Source organism: Microtus oregoni, unplaced genomic scaffold, assembly GCF_018167655.1.
Source record: "Microtus oregoni isolate MIOR12 unplaced genomic scaffold, Mior012 000008F_ref0000371, whole genome shotgun sequence".
NCBI lineage: Eukaryota > Metazoa > Chordata > Mammalia > Rodentia > Cricetidae > Microtus > Microtus oregoni.
In genome coordinates, this window is record NW_024543067.1 from 39944260 (window position 1) to 39957673 (window position 13414).

Sequence of the window (13414 nt, forward strand, 5' to 3'; positions counted from 1 at the left end):
GAGCTATGAACTCTCCATCTGAGGTAATGGGGAACCATAAGTCCTTTAGCATTTCTGCAGCTCAAATCCCAGGAACCTAGTCTTGGGAAGCAGAGGAAGTCATGAGTGAATGCCTGGGACATGGTCATGCCAGGGATCCCAGAGCCTCAGACCCACTGAGGAATGGCTAAGTGCCACCCCTGTCCCATCTCATGGGGGGTGAGGGTGGGATTGAGGCTCATAAGGAAATGACAAAGTCTTCCCTTCTGGTTTGTATGCGGGTGCTGATAGTGCGTGCAGAAAATGTCCATTGTAGTTTTCTGTCCCGGGATATTTGTGGTCTGAAGACTGTTCCCCTACAGAGGCTGTTGCTGCTGAGGCTGGCAAAACCCGCCCCTTGATCCAGCTGTAAAACACAAACCCTTCCTCCTTGTTTACTCGTGTGTGATAACCCATCTCCCTGTCCAGCTCTACACAATAATCCTGCCTTCCTGTTCAGCTATACATAGTAAACATGAGGCATTTGTATGGCCTCACAGTTCCTCCAGCTGAGAGCCCAGACCACGTGACTTTTCTGCGTCTCTGTGTTCACCTGTCCACCTTTCCTTCACTTCTGGACACCTAGCAAGAACTTGGTACCAGTTCAAGATAATCCCGTTTGTCTGGTGATCTACTTACCAAATTTAGCTACTTCTGAAAAATAAGACTTCATTCATAAAGTTTATTATATTAGTGACCTACGGCATTGGAACTGTCTTCATGCCAGCCTTGATGATTTGTTAGATGTGAACTAACTGGGAAACATTTTTAGTTTTTCTTCTTCTAGCTTTCTGAATATACGGTTACAGCTCACTGAAACACCACCATCAAGAAAGGGGGGTAGGGGGTGGGGGGTGGAGTCTACGTCTCTGCCTCCCAAGGGAATACAGAGACCAATAGGCAGAGACATGGGGAGGCCGCTGGGGCAAGAGGATGAGAAAGAATGTTGGGGATAAGAGGTTCTTAGGGTTAGTAGAAGGAAATGCAAACCATATCTAAAATCTTCAAAGTTCCTACTGTAGGCTTCCTAGGCTCTTCCAGCTCTTCCGGTATCAGCCATTACGGCCTTATAGCTAGTGAGCCAGGTTGTGTTGGTAGCGAGAAGGTCCTGTGGCACATAGGCGTCCACAGCACACACCTTCAGCAGGTGCGCTGCCTTCTCTGGTTGAACCGTCAATGGGACAACCTCCAGCTTCTGCAAGCTGAGACTGAGGGTGAAGCCTTACTGTAGGGAGATATCTGCAGAAAGATGGGGAAGATGGGACTAGAGAGATCAAAAAAGTCTCGGCAAATGGGATCACTTTGCTTGGATAAGAAATGGATTCACTTGGATTGCTGGCTTGTTTTTGTTGTTGTCTTTGTTTTAGCTTCTTCATTTTAAAACTGTTTTCATATCCTAGGACATCTGAGATGGTTGTTAACCCTAGCCTACTCCAAAGCTAGGTTTGAGAAACGAAATGGTAAAGAAAGGTAGTGGGTGTTGGGAGGGATGTTGTCTACAACCAGATAGCTGCAAGTGATCTTTTCGTAGTTTTTGGAGTCTGTAAGGCCTACAGGGAAGATGAAAGAAAAGCTTGTGAGGGACCCCAGTCTATCACTCAGAGGGAACTGATCAGCCAGTGTGATGCTGAAGAAAGGCCTTGTGCTTGCTCTCGACATCTTAGCTGTGTATCATCTATGTGCACCGACTTTTCTAAATATGTGTTTTCTCTCTCTCTTTTCTCAGGGAGGCAGGACACAGTGCGTGAGAGAAGTCTGCCCCATTCTCTCTTGTCCCCAGCACCTTAGTCACACACCCCCAGGACAGTGCTGCCCCAAATGTTTGGGTGAGTGACAATTTCCAGGTCAAAGGACAATGTGATGCCTTCTCGAAGTTTCTGCTGAGTATGTATGTATGTTGCTTCATGGCCTCGTGGAGACAACTGCTCTTTTTAACTGTGTGAAGAGGCGTTGGCTCTTACCTGAGAGCTGCTCAGAGGCTGCCTGTCTCTTGGCTTTCATGGTTTCTGGAGCCTGACATCCAGCTCCAACCTGGCTAATATCCGGTGGGGGTAAGAATGGTGCTGAAGAAAGAGTCTCCAGCTGGACATGTGACTGTTAGGAACGCGTAGAAAAGGCGTTTGGAATGTGGACTAACGTTCCCTGAGAGCTGAAAGCCCTCAGGATGCCCAGAAGTGAGCAGCTTGCAATGAACAGCAATTGACCCTTGATTGGAAGGAAGTATCTGCTATTCCATCAAGCCTTTACAACAGACAGACCAGGCTCTGCTCACAGGTTACATGATTTTTCTCAATGAATCTTCTCAGGAAATTGTGGAATATAGAACCATATATCACACTGGCACCGTTAGTAGTTTTAACCCTCTGAGAAGAAGGTATTCCACTCTTCTGCAGAGACCCCCAGGGAAAGGCCGGTGGTGTCCCTGAACACCTCTGGTGTGACCTGCTGGTGGTCTGTCTGGATCTCTCTATTGTTTTGTTACTATTTTGGGTGTTCTTTTGTCACCCCCAGCAATCTTCACATCCTTTGGAACAATTGAACCAGAGCTCATATGGCACAATTCACTGAAGGCTCACGGCCAGCAAAGGGGATTATTTTACAGAGATGTAGAATGAATATCCTAAACTGAAATAGGAAGCTTCCTAAGTGATGGAAGGCCTTAATTGTTTTGTCTCTGGGAGATTTTCACTGAGCGTCTCTTTGATTAGGTTTCAGCTCCTGTCAGCTCCACGCATGCCATTTGTGGAGCCCTCCCCTTTCTTTCATAGTTTCTTTCCTCTAACTCAAATGACTTTGATTCCCCCTTCACAAATTATAACACCTTCAGCTTAGCTTCTCTTTCCAACCAAACGACCAAATAAAGGCATTGCTGTCCAACTGTTTTCTCCTCTCTGAGGGATTCTACTGCCATTTCATCTAGCAGCGTTTGCCATTCTATTTCATGTACAAACATACTTGTAAGCAGATATGGAATAATTAGAAGAACAGGAGAGAATTGTGAGGTGCACTGGGTTAAAGACATTTTCATGTACTTGTGCTTTGTTTGTTGCCAATCCAAGTGCGTCGCCCCAAATTGAAACCAGTGTAGCATATGTTGCCAAGCCAAGGGAATGGTGGAACCTGTGCCATCTCAAGGGGAGTCCATCAAGGAGGAAGTGGTGATTTTTCAAGGCCTTGCAGATAAATAATTATGGTTAGAACTCTGAAGCAAATGCTGTGGGTGTGCTATGTCCATTAGAAGTTTCGCACAGGAGCCGTGGCGATTGTGTTTAGTACACATTTATTGACCATGTGTTTTACAGATAGACCACATACAGAACAGTAAGTTGTGGCAAACTTAAAGATCACAATCCCGCCAAATGAGACCTTTTCCTTCTTTGCTCTAAACCACAATGGAATGGTGTGGAAATGGCTTACATCAAGTTGTCCACTCAGCCTCTGAACCACTCCCTAGAATGTTTTGTGTTGGCCCGTGATGACTTTGGGATTAAAGTGAGATTTTGTGTTCTTTTGTGGTGGAAAGAAACATTTATGCACAACAACAAAAGCAAAACAACATATAAAAGCAGACGCTGGGAAACTGCTTGATGAAGACTAAGTGACATTCAGCTTCTGACTGAATGGATACTGATTTGCTCTTAGATTTTTCTCTTGAGCGGGATGCCTACGCGTGGAACACTGCCACCGCTTGGATTACAAAATTTTCCTTCCCTGCCTTGCTCATTTTCAATGGAGCATCTCATCAAAGATCAGGATACGCAGAGCAGTACCCAAGACACCTCTCCAGATGGCATAACCCAAGATAATACTGACATTACATCACCATTAACGGTGCTAATAGTTATCATCTGCCATCTGCTAGGAGTTCAAATAAGAGACAGACACATCATAAAGATTTATTGCCATAGTTCTAGGTACAATGTACAGTTTTCTGAAGGCTGGTTTAAGCCAGTGGTCACATCGAATGCAGGAAATAAGTGTCGTAGTATCTGTTTGTTCAGGAATCAATCAATAGATCAGTCAATTCATAGGCCCATCTGTCATCTATCCATCTACCCACCATGTATACAATATCTGTTTATACAATAGTATTGAGTACAGTAATAATAGAATAAGCAAAAGGCTGTGCAATGACTGAAAAGGGCCATGTAGGCTAAGAGATGGAAGGACCTCTGGGGAGGAAATGGAGACTCCAGCCATGAAGAAGAGGTATTATAATTGGTTTATGAGCAAGCTTCCACAAAGACACTGAAATTTTATTCATTTTTGAGACAGATTCTTGCCATTATAGCCCAGACTGGCAACTGAATTTGTGTTCCTACTTCCTCTGCCTCCTAAGTGCTTGAACTGTAAGCATGTCTCACCATGCCCGGCTCCACATAGAGCCCTGTATATATTTTTGTTTTTATTAGTTATTTGAGAATTTTGTGCAGTGTGTTTTGATCATATTCCCCCCACTTTCTGCAACTCTTCCCAGATCAATTCCCACCTTGGCCATCTATTCAACTTTGTGTCCTTTAAAAAAAATATTCAAGACCAGTTTGTACTGTGTAAATATTATTGGGTGTGTGGTCTTACCAGGGGTTACACTCTTAGAGAAAACTGACTCTGCTCCCAGCAGCTAACAATTCCCAGTAGCTTCTCATTCTTGGGGTGGGATTTCATGCCCAGGGTCCCTCTCCATGCTGGGATTTGGTTTAGCTTTGACCTGCACAGGTCTTGTGTTTGTCATTACAAACTTCTGTGAATTTGTATGGACAGTTTCCTGCTAAGCCAGAAAATACTTTTTCCCCATAGTCATTCATCATATCTGGTTCTTACACTCTTTCTGCCTCCTCTTCTTCTATGGGCCCTTAGCCTTCGGAGAAGGGGGTGCAGTATATATGTTTCATTTAGAGTTGAGCATTCCATAGTCACCTATTTTCTGTGCCTTGGCCAGTTGAGGGGTCTCTATCACTATCTGCTGCAGACAGAAGTTTCTCTGATGAGAGGTGACAGATGCGTTAATCTGTGGGTATAATGATTAGTCATCAGAAGTCTACTTAATGCTATGTGCTTTCGACAAAATAACAATAGTGGATTCTCCTCCAGGGTCTGTGACAGTCTAGCCTTAAGGGTTTGGCCTGATAATGGTGCCAGATATTGGTTTCATCTTATGGAGTATGACTAAAGTTGAATCAGAGAACACTTGGTTACTTCAATGGCGCTCATGACTTTATTGCTCCAGTAGGACTGTCTTGCCAGGCCGGTCTTTGATGTAGATTTACAGTTGGGTACGATTAATGATTAGTTTTCTTCTCTAGTGGTGTGAATAGCATTGTCCAGTACCATGAAAGCTGGCAAGTAGGAATGAAGCATCCAAGTTAGTACTAGCTTAATTGGTTCACAGTACGTGAGACAAGGATGTGGTGCCAACATATTCCTCAAGTTCTAGAGGCTAACCAAGAGTGCTGGCAATAGGCTGTACTGCTCGTGGGGGTGGGGGGGGGGGAGGTAGGTCTATGAGACCTCACCACTCAACAACCCCACAATAAGTAACCTATTCCTGGCACTACTCTTGTTAGTTAGTCTCTGGTTTTTAATAGAAGTTTTGTCATGTTATAGGATAAATCCATTCTCTCCCCTGCCCCCATCTCTCTCTATCCTTCTCTTTCTCTGCCCCCTTCTCTTTCTCTCCTGTGTGTGTATACAGAAGTAGACTTCCATCTGAATTTTAGAAAAGACTTTAATGCTATGTATTCCTCCCCATATTAATTGCCATCCCCTCCACCACCCCAAGTTAGCCCTTCCCCTTCCATTATTCCTGTTAATACTTTTTAATGTGCCCTGTTTTAGAAAGATCCCCCCACTGCCATGGCTCTTTAGTAATTTTCTTAACTCTGTGGCTATTCCAAATGAGATACAAGTATCTGAAGACTCAAAACTAACATTCGTATATGAGAGACACCATGAGCCCTTTCTCTGTATGGGTCTGGGTTATTTCACTGAGAATGATAGCTTCCATTTTCATCCATTTCCTAGCAAATTTTATTTTTCACAGCTGCATATTACTCCATTATATAAATATACCACATTTTCCTTATCTCTTCCTTAGTTGATGTGCATCTATCTACCTGTCTCCATTTCATGGCTATTATGAATAGAGCACAATGAACATGGATGAGCAGGTATCTCTGTATTAAGACATGGAGTCCTTTGTGGATATACTCAAGTGGTAGAGCTGATCATGTGATAGATTTATTTTATTATTTGAGGAACACCCACACTTATTTCCATACAGCTGTACCAAATTGCATCCCTATTAACAGTGGATATGTGTTCACCTTTCCTTACCTTCAGACCAGCATTTGCCCCTGTTTTTTTTGTTTGGTCTTAGTCATTCTGACTGGGATGGGATGAAACATAAAAAAAAAAGCAATTTTTAGTTTGTATATCTTTAGTGGCTAGAGATGTTGAACATTTTTAAAAAAATATTTCTTAACTATTTATATATCATCATTTGAGAACTCTCTTTGTAGTTTCTTGCCCCGTTTCTGTAATTGAGGTGATTGGTTTCTTGATGTTAAAGTTTTTGAGTTACTTGTATTATTGTAGATATTAACCCTTTGTCAGATGTATAGCTGGAAAAGATTTCTTTCCATTCTTTGGACTGCCTCTTCCCACAAGTGATGGGATTCGCTGGATATCAACAACAATAGAAATGACAAAATCAGGTGAAGGGAAAAATTAAAAAGGAAAATTAAAATTTCCTAGAAGTGAATAGAAATACAAACACAACATGCCGAAATCTATGGGACACGATTTATTCATTTATCATCGGTCTGTCTGTCTGTCTGTCTGATTTTAGTAATTGTCTGCATTTTGCCAAAACCATTTGTGGTCAGTTGTGAGATACTTGAAGTACACATAGATAAAGTATGGAAAAGGACATCCAGGTCATAATTTTAGAAAATACTGACTTAGAGTCTAGTTTTATTTTGTTTTTTCAAAGACAGAAGCATATCTCTGACGGATTGATAAAGAGAATAATGTTCAATTTGTGAAAAACTACCAACTTCATTGTTGTCATAAATATTTTTAAAAGTGGCTCCAGATGTTTCTTGTACTATAATGTTCTAAATCTAAGATGTGTTTTGGCAGCAGTGATTATAATGGGATGGGCCAGTCCATGTGATTTAGCTAACGGTTTTCGGATGCTTCAAAATGACATCCCGGGGGCGTTAAAGGAGAACTTCAGGAAGGGATGAATTTTATATTTTTCTGGAAGTTAAAGAGCCTCAAAATGTGGTTGGGCACATAAGAATTGCCTCTGTTGACTGGGATGTTAATAGTGGTTTCGGGCTAGGGGGATATCTCAGTGGGCCTGGGCAGCAGTTTTTATTATGCAAGTATGGGGACCATAGTTTAGATCCTCAGAACTCAGGGCGTAAGCAGATTAACATTGTGGCTAGTTTTCAATCCCATCTTCATGGGATTAGAGATAGGGGACTCTTGGAAGTAATTGTCTACACTAACTTAATCAGTGATCTGGATACAACCGAGAGAACATACCTTAACATATAAAATGGATAGAAATTGAGAAAGGCACCTAATATCGACCTATAAAACTCATATGCATGCCTACACACACACACACACACACACACACACACACCAACAACATTCATGGCTACTACACATACAAGTATACAAGCCAAGAAAAGCAATGATATTGCTAAATTTTGTCTAACCATGGGCTAGTCTTAATTATATGCTTTCACATTAGCATTGCAGGTAGAGGCGATAATACAAGGCAATGGCATTATTGATGATCCTACCCAAGGTCATGAAGGGATCTGTAAATGGGATCCGACACACGTAGCTCACTGTTATCCTCTGATGTCTGGCCAGTTTCCTCCTCATTATGAGACCCAATTAATTTAATGCTGGGCCTGTTCTGTACCCTTGACCTGCCATAGGAAGAGAATAGTTTTCCTTAACTCCTATTGGTGATATTTCTGACAACTCTATTTGTAAGAATAACATTTGGTATGCATATAGCGATTCTAGGTCTACTAATGAAGATTCCATTGGGCTTACTGAGGATGAATGCTAATATTTCTTAAAAAGAAAGAGGAATGTGGTTATAAATTTGTTCTGTGAACATGAATGATTAGTTTCTTAACTTAGTCTTTAACTAAAGAAACAAATCACGTCGAAGATGGTTCCATGCTGTCTTAAGAGTAGAAACTCAAGTGCTGAAAGAAATTAATCAGATCATATTCTTTTTTGGCCTAGTGTGCTGTCTCCTTGCTCACCAGTCCAGTCCTCACAGAAGCTGGATATGGCACATGGAATTGGAGTCACCCTGTGTGTCCCTTGAATTAACTTCCCCTTTTATGCCTTTGTGTAATTTCTTCAGTGATCTTATGTGTTGATTTGTTTGGTCTGTTATAGTAAATTGTCATTGGCTGGGTCACTTTCAGACACCAGCAATGTACTTCTGGAACCCGCAAAGCCCAATGTCAAGCTTCCTACAGATTCTTTGAGCTTTTTCTTCGTAGCTCATAGAAGTTTCCGTTGCTGTTCTTCAGATGGTGGGAGGAACAAGGATTGTTTCTTGGGTCTGCTACATAAAGACATTTTAGTGAGAGCCACCGCCACCCCCACCAACTTGCGCTAATCACCTCTCAAAGCTCTCACCTCTTAATATGATGGCTCAGTGCTTAGGTTTCAGTGTATGAGTTTTGTGGGAACACAAACCATTTAGACCAAAACAGATGATATTTCATGATAATCCTGAGGGCATCTTGATTCTTTCTATCTACAGCTTCCCTCTCACTGATCCTGCTTGAGGAGATCATGTTACCGCTTATCTAAGAGGCAGCAGAATCAGGCACAATTTCTAGAACTCACCATGTTGTGTTGCAATAATCTTAACTCTGTGTAAGCTCCACAAGGCAGCATATGTCCACTAGGGTAAACATAGTGTGGTGAATGTGCAAAATTCTCTGTGGACTCAAACTTTTCTGCAATGGCTTCTTCCATTGGTAATTCTTGGTGTATCTGATCTAAGGCTCTGTTTTGTACATCACCTTTACCTGGTCATGCGAGACTGTCCCACAGCTCTGTGATGTAATTCCTATTGATGAGATGTAAAATGGGATATGTCTGGTTTCTGTCTTGCTTACTCTGTGCTTATTCTTGTTTCTCTATAGGTCAGAGGAAAGTATTTGACCTTCCTTTTGGGAGCTGCCTGTTTCGTAGTGATGTTTATGACAATGGATCTTCTTTTCTCTATGATAACTGCACAGTATGCACGTGCAAGGTAAGGGGGCTCTAAGAGGCTGTGCCATTACCCAGTGAGCTCGGATTACATTGGAATCATAGGCAAATGTAGGCATTGTATTCATTGGGGGAATCATTGTTGATGCCGTTTGAAGAATATAATCATACTCGGTGTTTTAGAGATGATCTGGAGGCTGTCCTAAACATTCTCTATAGTCAGACAAGTACAGATGACCCTTCTCTAGAGCTCCACCTATTTGAAATGAATTCCTTAGCAGACCTATAAAAAATAATTTCTGTTGTATTCAAAAGAAGAAAAAGGCATAGCTTTATAGTTCATTACAGTGATAAACCTGATCAATTTCAAATACTTTGTTGAGGTGATGCCCACCTTCCATGGTTTGCATGATCCTGACCTATCCATAAAACTCTCTCTCTCTCTCTCTCTCTCTCTCTCTCTCTCTCTCTCTCTCCATATATATATATGGATATATATATATATATCCTGTGCTAACATACAACTGCTTCATGTAAACACACAGAACAGCTCCTTGTGAGCTTGGGCTCCACGCCCATGATTTCATATCCATCCAGAAATCTCATAAGCCACAGCTTTCTCTTGGAAACTGAAACTGAGTTTTTGCTGAAACATGTGGCCTTCCCAGTTCTCTTGCTTGAGGGACAGCCTCAAATGGGAGCTAGTTATGCTAGCATGTAGGTCCCTTTGGGTCTCAAGGAATCTTTGAGACATAATCAGGCAATGTGTCCCAGTATTCTAGCTAGAATACTAGAATGAATACTTTTCCTGACAATGGTGGGCTTTTCACAGTCTCAGTTTGTAGATATCTTTTGGAAAGTGGATACTTAAAAGGACAGTCATGTCTCAATTGTTGTTCTGTTGCTGTGAAAATACTCCATGACTAAGGCAGCTCTTATATAAGCATTTAATTTCAGACTTGCTTACAATTTCAGAGGGTGAGTCCACTGTCATCACAGTGGGAAGCAGAAAGACATGGGGTTGGAGCAGTAGCTGAGAGCCTTACAAAATAATCTTTGGGTAGTAATGGCAGGGAACTGGGCCTGGCAGGACTTTTTAAACATCAAAGGCCACCCCAACCAGTCACATAATTCCTCCAACAAGACCACACCGCCTACCTAACCCTTCTGATTTTTCTCAAACAGCTTATCAACTGAGAACTCAAAATGCAAATATGAGTCTTGGAGGGAGGGTGTCCTCATTCAAGCCACCAAAGGTGGCCTGCATTTATTGTGATACCCAGTATCTCTTTCTGTCTCTGTTTGAGGCTTTCCCTCTCCAACAAGCCTCAAACCATCCTCCTCCTAATTTCCAAGGAAGGTACAAGAAGCCTGAACAAGCTCTATTTATGGAGAGAGTGAAAGAAGGGCAGGAAGAAGGAATTGTGTTGGCCATAGTGATCTGGGATTTCTTCCACTGAGCAAGAACATTGAGCATGAAGTTATAGGCCAGTAGAAACAAGACCGGGAGCGTGCCACACCCTCATCTGCTACAGGTGTTAGTCCAGAAACATGTTTTGAGGTGGAGGAAATGTTTATTGCACCACAGGAAAGCACGGGGCTAAGAGAGTGCAAGGTGGAGCCGCTGAGGGTTGTTAAAGGAGGGCTGAGGAGGTTGCCTAGGAGGGGTAAACGTCATTTTTAATTTCTAGTCTGCCTTTGGGCTTCCAGGACTCTACAATGGTGTGTAAGAAGAAATGCTCCCAGCCTGGAGTCTGTGACAGCAATGGGGATGCCTGCTGTGAAGAGTGTCTCCTGCGAGTGCCCCAAGACGATGTCAAAGTGTGCAAGTTTGGTAGCAAGATTTTCAGGGTATGTATGAGATAGACCGTTACAAGTGTCGTGAGCTGTGCGATCCATTATCCTATGATGGCCATTAAAAGGTTCCAGACATAATGCAGATTAGAGTTTTATTTCATTTATACATTTAAAAATACACACATATATTTAATATATTAATTTGTACATGTATGTGATTACATATGTATGTATATATATATATATGTTAAAAACAAGGATTTGAAAGATTCCAAATGCATCAATGTTATTACTCTTTCTATATGTGATCAGTCACTGCCTGAAACTCAGCTGAGCAAGCCACGTGGTTGGTGTGGCTATAGGGCCTAATTGACAGAGAGCATCCTATTCACTTGGGGATGCTCAGTACACATTGTCTGGCCAGATCCTGGGGGATCTGTGATTAATTGGGTCCTTTCAGCAGCATTCTACAGATTCCTAACACAAATGGCTTGTGTCGAGGTGTTCAGATGATGTTGCTTACCATGTAAGTGGCCAGTGTAGGTTTGAGAGTCCAACCCCCTGGTACTCAAAGGCTTGCCTACTGGCCTTCTACATGGTTTTCTGGTGATCATAAGTGGGATAGTAACCATTTCACTTCAACAAGTAGGCATCGGCTTAGTTCAGAATGTCTCCCTCTCTTAGATAAGTTTTCCTTGAGGATGAAAGAGAGATTCTGTATAAAGACACGCCTGATGACAGCCATGAGCCTGTAGACCTTTAACAGCATGTCGGATGTGGACGCTTCCTCAAGGCTTCCTTCCCGCTGACGTGGTTGAAGAGAGGTCTGGATTCTTAGGGACCCCATTAAGCTTGTAGGAGGGGTCATATAACAAGTTTTCAGAGACACATACATGATATCCTCTTTATTCAAAGTCATCACTTTCCCCTAGAACTCCAAGGTAAAATAGACTCCTCTCTTGGTAGTGCTTTAGATAAAAACTTTCTAGTCACTTTATAAAAATGTTTCTCTTAGTACCTGGGGTTTAAAGTTCTTTACAGAGATTGTAAGCCCTGGGAATATTTGCTCGTAGAACACTGATAAGTTCAACACCCTTTAAAGGCAGATCCAGTGAGTTCTGTCTCACCTGAAAGGAAGCAGACGGTGGGCAGTCCTTAAAAGGGCTTCAAAAATTGAGAAACAAGAGGTTGGGGTTGCACCGAAGGTCTTGAATTCACGGGCCTGGAAAGGAATCCCCCTTTTGTCTTTAGATCTGCCTGTTGTCTGATCTTCCCAACCTCAGTGCAGTATGTCCCTGCTTGATGGGTTCTGGCTCAGAACCAGATAACTGCACCCTATAAAGACAATGAGCCCAATACATTGACCAAGCAGCCTTCTAGCTGAACAAGAGTTTAGTCTCAGAAATGCTTCCCCAAATGGCATCCTACATCTTCAGAGGAGAGTGCCAGCCAGGCAGTGTACAAGCTATGCATGTCTCTAGGCTGCTCTGTCTGAGCTCTGTGATTTCAGATGACTGCCACCCAGGTATCTGCCTAGCCACTGGGAACTGTTTGATATCCTCTGTTTTTTTTCAAGTCCTGGGTGGCTCAGTGGTATGGCACAGCTGGGTTTGGCTTACATCACCCTATGTAAAAGCCTCAATGAACTGTGCTGTCCAAGATAGGAAATATTTCACTCTTACTAAACAGAGGAATGTTTTTATTCATGCATTGTGAGTGAAAATTTATACTTCCTCATCTTCCAGGGTGAAAGTAGAAAACACATGAGAGGTGAGATGCAAACACAGCGTGGTTGGATACAGAGAATCCTTTGCACTTTAGAGCAAGATCCCACCACCCCAATTTGATTACCTATAGACCTATAGATGCCCCAGAGTCACTTGGGCTAGCTAAGCTGTGTGATTCGAGCAGGTTAGGCCTGCTCTTCTCAATCGGGAAGCCACAACACACTGACTCAGCTCCTGTGGTCTCCGCCTGATAGCAGAATCCTGTATTGTGTCCCGCAGGATGGGGAGATGTGGTCCTCCGTCAACTGTAGCATCTGCGCTTGTGTGAAGGGGAAGACAGAGTGTCGCAAGAAGCAGTGCGTTCCTGTCAGTAGCTGCCCACAGGTATGCTGGGAATTCAGCTTTACTTTCTTCAGAAATGCACGGCCCACGCCATTTTCTAAAAAGACAGCCAGGCACTCCGGAGGCTGACATAGACCCTAGTAGCTGAAGCCTCTTGTGTAGCTTGCTATTCCTTCTTGCTATCCCCACCTGGGAGTCTAGCCTTGTGTGACAAAACTCTTTCCCAGTTCTCGCTGCAGTCTTCCTACTCTTGATTGACTTCTCAT

General features: G+C 42.7%; 1 protein-coding gene across 2 annotated transcripts in view; it reads left to right on the plus strand.

Moving 5' to 3' along the window:
- Bmper (BMP binding endothelial regulator) overlaps nucleotides 1–13414 on the plus strand; it is a 253526-nt gene that overhangs the window by 130270 nt on the left and 109842 nt on the right. For both annotated transcript variants that reach the window (XM_041657223.1, XM_041657224.1), the window contains exons 7-10: nucleotides 1745–1844; nucleotides 9216–9325; nucleotides 10993–11133; nucleotides 13086–13190. In XM_041657223.1, the coding sequence (XP_041513157.1) occupies nucleotides 1745–1844; nucleotides 9216–9325; nucleotides 10993–11133; nucleotides 13086–13190 (456 nt within the window). The remainder of the gene's footprint in view (nucleotides 1–1744; nucleotides 1845–9215; nucleotides 9326–10992; nucleotides 11134–13085; nucleotides 13191–13414) is intronic.